General features: G+C 37.7%; 1 protein-coding gene across 3 annotated transcripts in view; it reads left to right on the top strand.

Annotated features, from left to right (window-relative positions):
* NME7 (NME/NM23 family member 7) overlaps positions 1-13,570 on the top strand; it is a 91,050-nt gene that overhangs the window by 43,590 nt on the left and 33,890 nt on the right. For all 3 annotated transcript variants that reach the window (XM_069785738.1, XM_069785740.1, XM_069785741.1), the window contains exons 8-10: positions 6,680-6,744; positions 7,598-7,666; positions 11,525-11,626. In XM_069785738.1, the coding sequence (XP_069641839.1) occupies positions 6,680-6,744; positions 7,598-7,666; positions 11,525-11,626 (236 nt within the window). The remainder of the gene's footprint in view (positions 1-6,679; positions 6,745-7,597; positions 7,667-11,524; positions 11,627-13,570) is intronic.

The following is a 13,570-nucleotide window of genomic DNA, read 5'->3' as shown; positions in this document are numbered from 1 at the left end:
TATCAGTGTCTTCTATCTTGCTGTTAGGAAACCAAAATTTTCCTTTAGTGAAGCAATTCATATGTTTAGATCTGTGCAGCATAGGCATCTGCATAGCTTTAAAAATTTTCCTGAACATTGGACTGGACAGGAGCACATCAAATTAAAAGGGCTTTACAAGTGAAATCGTCACCCATCCTTGGGCCAGTTCTTGTCGATATTGTCATCAATGACTTGGATGGGGAAGGACAGAGCATGCTTGCAGTGTTTTCACATGGTACCAAGCGCCTACAATGGTTTTGGAGGATGTGATTAGAATTCAGAACATTCCTGATGAACTGTAGAAATGAAGCAATCTGAAGAAGATGAAACTGAACATAAACAACTGCATAGCACTACCATGGAGGAGGGAAAACAAATGCACAAATATAAAATAGAGAAGAACTGGCAGGGTATCAGTGAAAAGTCTGTAGATGAATAGTTGGAATAGTGATATATCATAAGCATATGCTATCTATGCATATGTAGCACTTGATATATGTGCATATCTATCATAAGCACAATCAGTGTTCACAATGTTAGACACGCTTTGTTTAGGGTTTTTTTCAGTAACTAGTTCTGCTCAGTGCTGGTGAGAATCCAGCTTGTGTACCATGCCCAGTTTCTGGGCACTCTGTTTCAAAAATAACATAATCAACTGAGAGCAAAAAGAGTAAGAGATTTAGCCAGTGAAAACTTGATGAAAACTTGAAAGGTTTCATTTATGTAACCTGAGATGGAAAAGACAGGGTTATACAGCTTTCTACATGTAAATTTGGAAAATGCATGCATATTTACTAATTTAGATGAAAGAAGATTTAATCTAATCATTAAGGAAAACTTCAAAGTATATCACTGGCCTGATATCTGTGGATGTAATGGAACCTTTGTTACCAGAAGTTTTTGTGAACATTTTAGAAAAATTAAAAAAATGCAGCCATGCATAGTCTAACTTCACTGTACCTCGGAGCAAAATATAAATATCTTGAAGTCTCTTCTCTTACTGCCCTTTTCAAATCAGAGCATAAGGAGGAAGGCAAGGTATTGGGTCTGAAAAGAGCCAAGACACAGAACGTAGGAATATGTGATAGTCTTTTGCCAAGTGGAAAATAAATGATACGAGCTTACAGTGTATTTATTATTGATCTAGGACAGTAAGTGGGCAAACCTTCCACAGGAAGTGGAAAATAAAATTAGTAAAGGCTGAAACAGATTATAGGGGATCTCCTGAGGGTTTCAACCTCCAGAGTTAAGTTAATTGACAGTGCAATAGTAGGTTAAAATTATTGTTTATAATTATGGGCTAATGCATGCTACAACGCATAATTTTAACCATTTCCTTTCTGTAACTGTAACCTTTCATGAGAAGTCCCATGCACAGTGTTTAGTCGGGATAACCAGAAAAAAGAAATAAATATTAGTAAGCATACAAATGGTTTGAATTACAATACTGAATGCCATCATATAATCCAGTGGTACAGCCTCAACTAAAATACCGTGTTTGGTTTTGTTCACACTCAAGAAATAAGCAAAAATAAATGAAAATCATTATAGCCATAGAAACATTCTCCAGCCAGAGTGACCATATTCTTTTCAAGTGAATAAAAATCAGAGTGGATGTGTTAAAGGAGTACAAGATAATTAAAAACTCGAAAGAAAGAAGTCAAAAGAAAAACAAACTGGGTATTTCTTTTTAAGCTTTCTCTTAGCACAAGAACAATGAAAGACAGAAACCTAAGCCTTTCTGTTTCTTTGTAAACATACAGCCATCAGTTTGAGTTCAGCATAACTGTTCCAGAAGTATTGATCTTTCCTTCTTAATCTTTCTTTCTTCCTCAAATTCCCTTCTAAAATGGCACACACTGCACAGCTAAATTGCTGGATACTTTCTGTAGCCTGGCTGTGATCTTTGACTTGAATTTCTGTATGGGTTTTTATATCTGAATTTTAAATGTGACTATTCCAGTCTGTTCCCATGCAAGAACTCCCAGAACAGTTTCTTTTTCCTACAGGTTTTCGTCATTTTGTGTCTTAATGCCCTGTCTGGCATTCACAAGTGTGGTCTTGCCTTGTTCATAGCGGTTCAGAAGATTGCAGCTGGGATTAAGCCTTTGAACCTTCCACCCCCTTTGAATCTTTCTATTGGTTCCCATTCTCAGTCGCATCAAACACTCAGCCATTTTGGTTTCAAGGTCCCCTAAGATTTACTGTCTGTATGCATAATTTTTCTTGTGCTAGCAAAATGCCAGCTTCTTTTCTCCAGTAAAGCAGTGGTGATATCTTTTGTCTTCACCCTTTTGTTATTTTCAAATGAATATTGTTTGTAAGGATTTTCACCAGTGCTGCAGTGTTGTTGGGGTTCTCCATAAATATCTGTAAAGCTGCCCTTCAAACTTCTTAAGGTTCTTCTTTAAGACAATGCCTAGGGAGAAATGAGAAATGATGGAATATCTTGGATTCTATCACTATGAACAATATTCTCTCATCACTTCCTCACGTGTTCCTCTTTATTTTCCATCTGCATCCACTTGTCTTTCCCCCCTGCCCCCTTCATGGTTAGGCTGGGTAGCTTTTGAGCTCCCCTTCTCCTCTCTGTTGGCCTGCAGTGTGTGTTGCTCAGGAGACCCCCTGTCCCTCTGTGTCCCACTTCTTTGTGCTCCAGAGTACAAATACAAAAATGACTGTATATCCTGTTTCATACAGGACATAGTGAGGCTGGGAGATCAATAGCTGCAGATTATCACTATGGCCAAACTTTTGAGGAGTCTAGAAATGATGTATTTATGTTGTGTAGTAAGAATGCCTAGAGTTGCGTTATTTCTAAGTAGGAAAAACCCCTCTCTTCTCTAGGAGAAGAGTTCGATAAACCTTGTTCTTCAGGGGATAGGTTGATCAACTGATGGGAAGAAGTGCACTTTTTGAGAAGGACATCTGTCAGCTTCCTACTGCACACTGTTTTGCAATGTTGTCTGAAACAAAGATTAGTGAGAACTTCAACTGGAATAAGTTGCAGGAGGGCCCAGCTCTGAGCCCCACTTTTTCCTCTTTTGAAATTTACAAAGGACTTGGCTGGGAGTCAAGCCTGATTGTGATTCTCTGGAGTTTTGGGACAGGACCTTAACACTTGCCAATAAGGAATCAGATAATTTCATTATACTGTGAAGCAAAATTGCATTTTAAAACATCAACAATAGACGTGAAATGAAATTGCTGCTTATAGTTAGTGCTACTTTAAGCATCTGGTACTGGTTACTTCTAGAAATATGTTATTGGATTAAGTGGATCATTGATCTGATCAGTCACAGCAGTTTGTGTATTCCTGTCAAAAAACTGTTGCTGTTGCAGAGGAATTATTTTTAATTATTGGAAGGGTATTAAAAAAATGACATATAGAGGTTGAGATGAGGAAGCTAGTTCTTGACTTGCTTTGAAGGCAGTCTGCTGTCTCGCCTAATAAGCTTTTAATGGTGGAATGGTTAAACTGGGAAACAGGCCAAGAACAAAGTGAAGAGAATGTAACATCCCTGGTTGTAGGGCTGGTGGTTCATAGTGCACTAGGACTGGCAGGTCCCAGTAACACAGCTATTACATCCCATTAATTAAAGTGCTGTTAGGGTAAAAGTGACTTTCATGGACTGTTTTAATTTATTCCAATCCATAATTCTGCAAACAGTTGTAATATTTTGCCGTCTGATATCTTCTCTGCTACTTTCTCCTTCTTAATGAAGGACAAATTTCAAATACTGTATGTTGTAAAGCAACAAATTGTAGAAGATCAATGTAAATGAGGAGGTCTTAGTGCCTTATAATTTTAGTTGATTAAAATATGTTGGAAGATTATCTGTCCTGTGTTAGGTTCATAGTAATGTAATGCTGCCTAAGAGACATAAAGCATGTGCATGCTCTCTCTTTCTCTCTTTCACTTTCATATTTGTTAGGATTAGTATTAAATTCCCCTAGTTGTATTTAGTAATGCTTGTGACTCTTTTGTGCTTTGTGACTGAAAATTCATCATAACCAGTGCCTAATCTGCAGCTTTGATTTGGGTTCTTACTGTAATCACATTTTAAACATGCACTGGCCCTGTTTGAAGGGTCCTTCAAAAGTTGTTTTTTCACTACAGATCTGGATTTTAAAGTTGCAAACAAGTTGTTGAAAGCTGCTGAAATGGCATTCCGTCTAATTAGTTCTTTTCCTCAGCCTTATCTGCCCACAAAGGAGAGGACACGTCCCAGTTCAGTCATGCAACTGGCTGAAAGCCTGAAACAGATCCCAAGCCGAGCCTTGAGCTTCCATTCTTCTGTGGCTTGGGGATTGCAGCTATGGTTTTTGTCTCTATTTTGGTTCAGGTAGAATTTGAAAGGAATGTGTCCCTAGGAGAAACGATATGTGTATTGCCTAAATTGGGACAAGGGAGGCCAAGTCACTGGATTTGTAGATCTGTGCTGCCACTGGCAACTCGCTTATCCTCCTGTGCCTCAATTCCCACATCTGGGAAGTGGAGCTAACATCTCGATTTGCAAACATAAATGACATCTCATGTGTCTGACTCAAGGCACTTTGAAATTTTTTGGGAAGGCATCTCTCTGTGTACAATGGTGACAATAATTCCTTTGGTTAAACCTTTTGGGGGTTGCAGTTGTGGGCAATCTGTCTGGAGCAACAAGGTGCTCTGTTGCTCTCATGAGCAAGAGTGAACTCAGGAATACAAAGTACAGGAAAATCTTGATAGGTTTATTACAGTTAATTATTAAAGGAACCTTGTATTAAAGACCTTTATGCAAAATATCTCCCTACTTTGTTTTCTATAAATAAAGAAGCCTGTCTCATCTCTACAGAGAATGAAAATCTTAATGACTTCAGTAGAGAAACAGCCCAGAAAGCTGAATATTTGAGTCCCCCTTTGTTTCTCTAAAACATGGATTTTGCTTACAGCTCATAAAACTGCTGAGGTCAAAAGTTCTGTAAATAGCAGATCTCCATAGTACTCCAGAACCTGATACCTGATGTATTTTAATTAGATGCTTTCCAGCTGTGAAGCCCTATGTGAGTGGCCCATTCTTAACTGATGAAGTGTAAAATGGGGATCTTTTGGGCAAAGCAGCTTTCTTGTACCTTTATAATAGTCTTGTCCCTGCAAGTGGCGGTTCCTATTTGTCTGCCAGTGACCTTTCTTTGTCTTTGTTGGTTTCTGGTGAAGCAGTGGCTGTTGACTGGAGTATTGGCTCTGAAGATTGAGAATGAGGAAATGTTTATGCTCTGTCACAGATTATTTATTCTTTTATTTCTTTCCTGAATGATCCCCAGCCAGTCACTTAATCTCTTTATAAACTGGCCTTTCATGTCTGAAGTCAAGACTGTAGGCTCGCTGCCTTGCTGGAACCTGTGTCGAAGCATCTGAACTGCTCAGCCTTTTCAGCAGTGTGGACAAAAAGAAACTAGAGGTTTTTCTACATAAACCTTAATGTGAAAATATGGTGGGGGATACTTCAGGGATGGTTTTTTTCATTTTCATTTGTAAATACAATTTTTTAAAGCCCTCCAACTATCAGTCTCATTTACTCAGAACTTCCACTGACCTTTAATGTGGTAGGAAGCTCACCAATACTATGCCACAGATATTAGCAGACTGTACAATTAGATCCTGAGCATGCTAGAACCTAGATACTAGCTTTGTTTTATTCTCATGTATTAAATTTATACAGTGCTAAAAAATCCTGCAATTTACAGACTAATTAATGAAAGGATTTAATGACCAGGAGTCAAATCCTGCTGTTGTCATTCATTACAGGGTATTCTTCTATGGTTAATTCTGTTCTGAATAAATGTCCACAAATTTGTAGTTTCTCACAAATTGTACTAGAGGACAAACATTTGCATTCTATAAAAATAGTGATTCTGTGAAATTCATTCACACAGAGTACTGTACTTGGCTGACATAATCTTCAAAATGGCCTGACCTTGTAAGCACAGGCAAATCTAAAATACATATTCAGTGGAAAAATCAGTGGTTCTTGTTCTCTGAAGTTTAGTGTTTTGTTTTACAATGTCATTCAGTCTTTGAGGATGCATTCTGGAGAGATTAAAGCAAGCAGTTTGATCAGCAATAACATATTTGGGAGTTATAACCTTAGAAGCAGTAGGTTATTTTGCACTAATGTGTTTTTCCCATAGAAGACATGAACTTTTGTGCTGCTGTATTGGTAATATTTATTATCAACCTGCATTGTTTCTAGCTTAAAGTAGGACCCTCACTCTGGTGAACACTGTATAAAAAAAAAGAAAATAGGCAGCATGTGCCCTGAATGGATTACTGTTTAAGCATCAGTATTGCCAATAGAACTTCATTAAAAATATAAATCTTGATCTTGCAGCAAATGGGTGTTTTGCAGTTGATCTGAGAAAAGCAAAGGCTTCAGTAATTACCTTTTTTTGGTAGAGATTCTTTTCAACATCTGAATGGAATTTAGTTGTTTGAAACCATCAACATATCACCTTAGATAGAACATACAGTATATGAACTCAGCTCTGCTCTCTGCTTTGTCTCACAAGCGCAACACCATTTTTTTGGTTTGAAAATAAGTGGCATATTGGCATAGATACCTTCCAGTTGTAAATTCTGCTTTTAAAATTGAATACTGTCTTTTTTGTGTTTCTTCAGGTTTAGCTGGAAAGATTATAAAAGCCATCATCAATGAAGGATTTCAGATCTCAGCTTTGCAGATGGTAGGTTTCCTTTTGTGTATGTTTTTCTGATAAACAGAAGTTGGAGAAATGCTGTATGCGCTTCACAGCAATGCACAGGTGTCTTCCTGCAACACAAAACCCTTGTGAAGACTGTGTAGCAATGTTTTGGGATCAGCATTGTCCTTGTGATATTTGTGTTTTATTATTTGATTGATCAGCTGATCTGTCTCTCATTGCTGGGTGACCTTGAGCCAAGTTACTTTACCTCTCTGTCTCTCAGTTTCCCTATAGTTATAAGGGGGATAATGATAGTCTGTCTCTTCTGCAGCAATTTGAGATATCTTTACAAAATATACTATCTAAGATTAGAGAAATTATTGTTCCTTAATTTTTTAAAATATATATTTACTATGAATTTAGTGGAAGGTTTTTAAAGATACTTTAAAGGATTTTGACACCCTGATCACCCTCAGCAGTTAAAGGAAGTTGGCACAGAGGTTGTTCCCAAGAGTAGTCCTGTAAGTCCTGCCCTTTGATTTTTTTGAAAGTGTTGAGATCTGAAATCCCCCTATGACTCAAATCCCCACCACAAATGAAGAATAGCCCCTTTCCTTTACTGTGCAACAAACAGATCCTCTTGCATGTCTTAGTGGTATCATCCAACACTACATTGTCTACTTATATTTAAGGTGGAAGAAGATACTGTGTGCTATGTTGCCTGTTGTGTCATTTTCTAAGTTGTTGACAAACTTCATATTGCAGCTGTAAAGCCATTCCTTTTACCTAGTAAAACCTAAAAGAGTAGTCTGAATGTTTGCTAGTTAAGAAAGGTTGTCTATTTTTGTTGTTGTTGTTGCTTAAGGCAGACTGGCTAACATTTTTGTTTTCTTAGTTCAACATGGAGCGTGCAAATGTGGAAGAATTTTATGAGATTTACAAAGGTGTTGTCGCTGAATATATGGTAAGCATAAGTTTGAAAAGAATCTGTTTAAAAATAAAATACAATTAAATGAGGAAACGGTCACATCTTTCCTTTTTTTGGATTGTGACAGGATTTCTTTTAAGAACTGGTCTTGACCGGTTCTAGCTTGTTCTCAAATAAACTAACTCATCTTGAAAATTGTGCTGTCTGTGTTGTAAGAAAGGAGAGTCTTTTGTGAAAATTGTTCAGCCAAGGAATTTGTAAAATACAACAGAGTGAAACCCACCCTACCTCAGATAAGTTATTTTATTGTGGTAGAGCTATGAGAATGTGTCACATCTGTATCTTTGATTTGATATTGCAATAGTGGCTTGGACCAGAATATATATATATTTATTATTGTGTTTACAATGGGGCTGCTGTATTTGAATGCTTTCCTAATGACATTTTGAGCTATTCGTAAGTTTATTGGCCTGACTTCTGTGGATCTTCAGAAAATTTAAAAAGTTTAAGATATGCTGTAATCCCAGTGGACTTTTAAGACTATATATCTTATTATGCCTTGTTGTACCATCACATGAAACTTCCTGACTGTAGATAGAAGAATGGGAATACAAGAAGACGAGCTTGCATTTCTGTATCACCTTCCATCAGAGGATTTTGGTTCATTTTACAAATAGTAATGAGTTTAGTTTCACTGCCATGCTATGTACTATGCAAATTATCCTTAATTTTAAAATGGATAAATTATTAAAAGATTTCTACACAGTTACTAATATTACTCTGATAATGACATTTTAATTTTCTTTTCCCCCCTTATGGTTGTTTAGTCTAACTTACTTCAACAGGGTTTGTAGATTTGCCTTTAAATAGGTTTAGGAGTACTGTTAGTTCACTCTCAGATTGGGGAATACTCTTAAAGTCTCCTCTGATAACACTATTTTTGACAAGGACCAAAGGAAGATTGGACAGGCAGACATGTAGGTACGTGGCAAAATTCAAATATGGTAATATCTGACCAGTATTTCAGGACCTGAAGAATCCCATGGTACTGCAGAAGTCTCTGCTTTGAACCAAACCGGAAATTCTCTACCATCTTCTGTGGTTCTTTTGTACAATCTCTGAACCCCTAATAAGTTGCAAATTTTAGTTACATAATTTAATTGGAGAGTTACTCAGAAGGGAAGGTGACATTTAAACAGGGTAAGTCAATAAAGAAGATATGGTTTAGATGGGATTTGAAGAAAAGTGAGAATCTAGGGCTCTGTCCTGCAAGCCATATGTGCTGGATGCACTCAGCTGAAATGAAATTAATATCTCTGTGCACTCAGGATATCTGTGAAACAGGAAAACGTGGGAAAGCTAATCATGATGGTAAAGGGATCCAGAGAAGGCACATATGGGAACAGCAATAGATAGTGTCAGTGCAGGCCAAATAGGAAGAAGTATGTTGCAAAATAGGATATTGAAGAAAGAATGTGACCTCTTATATCTGTGACTCAGAACCGTCTGTTTTGATCTGAATTTTATTTACCATTCCAAAATAACTCAGCACAGAAGATACTTGGCATCCAGAAATCCTTTTCAAAAACTGTATACCCATTTCTTCTGGTTACCCCTTGACAGTCAGATAAAGGCTTGACATTGCATATAAAGCACTTCTCTGTGAAAAGAGAAAGCTGAACAATTGCACAAAATTTTAGCTTTGTTGGTGTCTCCTGCGTGGGATTTTGCATACTGTTGATCAGGTTTTGTGCTGTTTTGCTTTGTATTTTCTACTGTAGCCAGAATAGAAAATGGGGAAAAAAGGAGGGAGATTGTTTTGGGTCAGCTCAGAATCTACTTTGTTAATCAAAAATGCTTGAGCTTAATCCAGCTCCAGGAATGGTTTTGGTTGACCACAAACCATGTTATTTGATGAATAAACTATTTGCTAAAGAAAATTTGATTTAGCTGTAACTGGGAGTCTTACCAGAGAAACAATGTCTGCTATTTAAATTCAACTCTGGACTTGATGAGGCTGTGTAAGGTAGACCAAGCTTGTCTCACATAGTACCACCTTCCTCTGTGCTGTAGTTGATGGGAGCTGGTCTTCAGTCCTCAGCTTTGTGTTGTAATGAAGGAGTCAGGAGAAACTTTGCCCACATTTGCTGTTGCTGGTGGGATGTCAGTGCTGATACAGAAACAACAGAAAAAGGAGGAACAAGAAAAACCACAGTTTACAGGGAGGAATTCAGTTGATTCAACTAAAGTTAGAAGCCTGGTTTTCCTCTTAGCTGTTATTTAGATGACAGAATTCAATGAAATTGTACGGAGTAGTGACTTTGTGGCAATTTACTGTTTCTTAACAGAATGAAATATATTGCCCTTTGACCTGTTCTTAACAGAGGATCTGTTGGTGATAAGACAGTTTTTGGAATTAAAATATTTATTCATTTGGTAGAATATGAAACTAGTCTGCACTCTTTTCATGTCCTCTCAGGAATACCTCTACCTACACTTCCTAGGATCAGGTTGATGATGGAGGCGCTTGGCTAAAATTCCATCCCATTGATTTCAGAGTGGGGAGATTAAGCACATGCTCTCATCATGGAATCTGTTATGAAGATAGTAACTTTTTGGAATAATGCTGCTTGACTTGGAGTCTTTGTCTATTTGGTTTCCATCACAATTCATAAAAGGCAGAGAGGGACTTAATCCTTCTTTTTCTACTGCTTTTTTGCCCACTCTGTATGCTCTTGTTCTTTGCCATGGCTCATCCTTGACCTGCCCATGGCTGGTAGGCATGATTGCAGTACCTTGCTTGTCCTTCCCTGTCCTCCCTTATTTCTTGTGAATGTTTTTTCCTTTCCTCTTTCCTCATTGGTTTTGGTTCTTTTCATTGTCCTGATTTGTTTAAAACTGGTCTACCCAGATTTCTAGACAAGTATGCAATTATAAGGCCATGATTTAAAAAAGGAAATCAGACAAGAACATCAAAATAGATTCTTTCTGCTTGTGAAACCTAAAAGGAAGTCAGACTAGAACATCAAAATAGATTCTTTCTGCTTGTGAAACCTATACCTCTAATTAACAAACTCCAAATTGGCACTAATGCCCAGAGTTAATTTAAGCTTATGAAAACTAAGACCCATCTTCATCACCCACTCAGAACTCACAATGTCTCTTTACTCTCCAGGAGGCTCCAGGGAAAAAGATGATTTTGGTGTAACTGAGATTCTGGTTAACAGTATACCACAAGAATGTTGCCAGATCAAGGACCCTTACCCTAACAGGTTGTGTCACAGGCACAGGTTCTGTTGGATTGTGTATTTCAGCTTCTGTAGTAATACATGAAGAAAAGGCAGTGAGAACCAAAAGCCCAAGGGACATTTTAATGACTTAAAGCCATCAAACAGGTGTATATTTGGAAACAAATATAGGCTATGTACCGTGCTCCCTGTAGGGAACACTGCAAACTGCATTGCTGCCTGTGGAACTGGCTGAACATAGTGTGATTTTTCAGGCTTACACCCAACAAAGTGTGTTCCATTGATTCAGTCTAGTTTGACAAGTTATGGGATATTGCTGTGAAATCCAGGTCTGGATCGATAAGGATGTACCCACAAAAGAATTTAAAGTATTGTGGAAGCTGTTGCATGCTATTTAGCGTCCAGTTAAAGCTGAATATCCAATTTATCTCAATCTCCATCTTCTAAACCAAGTAGCAAAATGGAAAACATGTCTTTTGTTGTGAATACTAATGATATCTTTGTTTCAAGTCTTTGCTTTCCTAAATGCACCAATATTTCTTAATTGTTCCTGTCCTGTAAGTTTGGGTCTAGTTTTGGGGAGGAATACAACCCTTGCTAATGCCCAAAGAAGCTCAGATTTGCCTCTGTCTTTTTTCTCTTCCAGGACATGGTTACAGAGTTGTGTTCAGGCCCTTGCATAGCAATGGAGATTATACAACCTGAGCCTCCAAAAGTGTTCAGAGACTTCTGTGGCCCTTCTGACCCTGTAAGTACTTGCTTGAGTGATAAGGAATGCTTAAAAAGTTGATGTGCTGTCTATGTGAATTAAAAGATCAAAGTGTGGTATGGCAGCCACATACTTGCTGCATGCGTTGGAAACATGTAAGCATTACCTTATTATGGAGGTCAGATGCTAGTCTTAGTGGACCAATTTGCAAATCCTCTAGCAACTCTTCTGATCTTACCTAAACCAGGTGATAAAATACTGTGACAATATTTATGTGAAAGGAAAGCTATCTAGGCAAAAATCTCTGTTAAAGATTCATAAATATTCTAACACAAGGCTTCAGAGCCCTGGAACAAATAGTTATTGCTTGTGCATGCCAATGTAAATTAAATGTTAGTCCACTGCAGTCTGTGGCATTCTCCTAGGATGAAACTGTAGAAGGAGAATTGGTTCCTTTGTTTTTCAGAAGGAAGCGAACAAAAAAGGGTGTAAAAGTTCTCGTACCTGTTTGCTATGCCAATGCTTTTAGCTTTTATTTTTCATTTCTTGAGGTAACTAAATGGATATGCATGACACTGTGTGCAATTTGGAGACAAGCATAAGTGCTGTCTCAAAAAAGCTTGCAGTTTTTTGTTGAACAATGAAGGCTACTATACCACACAGGAGCCATGAGGTGAAATATCAAGATGGAGGCAATGAGGGTAGGGTTTGTATGGTTTTTTTGGTTATGATCTGATGTTTTAGTTGCAGACCGAGTGGGTTTACCAGTTTCCATGGAAAAAAATCACACAGATTAATATTTGAAGGGGAGAACACATTGTTCAGGATGTATTTTTCTTCAGATCCAGAGCTTCCATTACAGAAAGTACAAGTTAAAGGCATTATCCAAACCTTTTTTTCACCTTCCATTTGGTAACATTCAAATGTTTCTCTGCTGGGTTAGCACCTTGTAAGCAGAGCATAACCTGTTTATCTGACTTAGTTTTAACTGCAGGATGATATATCAGTGGTAATGTACACAATGTGGTGGTTTCAGTTTTTTTTCAAATTCCGTGTTAAAGGTTTCTGATCTTGAAAACTTTCAAAGATGCAGTTGTTTTATTTGGGCCTATTATATCCTTTTCATGTTTCTGCTTGTTTAATGCCTGATACTTTAAAATCAAAATATGCTTGCAAACATCACAGCTGCTTTAGGTTATTAAAGACAAGTGTACCTATACAAGAGGAATTTCTCTATTTTCCCTTACTACATCACATGAACAGCTCTGCTGTAGCCATACAACATGTGTGTGACCAAAGGAATTGTTGATGAGCTGGGGAACTGAGGGTTGTATAAACTGATGGCTTCTCTGGGTAGCACAAGAAAACAGCAAAGGAGGGAACTAAAATTCCTGTCTCCCAGATCTCTTGCTAGTGACCTACCTATGCTGTTTGTGTTTCCCTTTTAATGGTTAATTGTATGACTTGTGAAGTGAAAATGAGTACCTGCCTGCTTCTAGTGGAAGCAGGCAACTGTAAGTTTTGGACACTGACTTCGTAGCAGTTACACTAATGGTATGTTTGGAAGATAGGCAGCGTTATATATTTCTGTCTACTGTTTCCTATAAGGATTGCAAATTAATTGGTTCTTCAGGCACATAAAGCATATGTACAGTAACTATAGCTACTTTCAAGAGTTATCTTTGCCTGAAATTTATCTGTCTGTTCAGATAGCATTTGTAGATTGTCCTTGAGGAAGAAGGGACTACGGTATCTCAGTGGTCTTTTGTCATTCCCAGCTGGAATCACCAGAGAAGCTCACAACTGAACTTTGTGGTTACAATATCTGCCTCAAATAGGAGTAGCGGAAACCATAACAGCAGTTTCATTATCTAGCAAGGTTATACACAGACCATGAAGATACCATGGACTTGTTATTCTAGTGATTAAAGTAAATCTAAGTGTCGTGCACATAGTGCATTATCACTGAGAGATGTTAATCTC

The sequence above is a fragment of the Haliaeetus albicilla genome, chromosome 6, assembly GCF_947461875.1.
Source record: "Haliaeetus albicilla chromosome 6, bHalAlb1.1, whole genome shotgun sequence".
Lineage (NCBI taxonomy): Eukaryota > Metazoa > Chordata > Aves > Accipitriformes > Accipitridae > Haliaeetus > Haliaeetus albicilla.
This window is presented reverse-complemented; position numbering and strand designations above follow the sequence as displayed.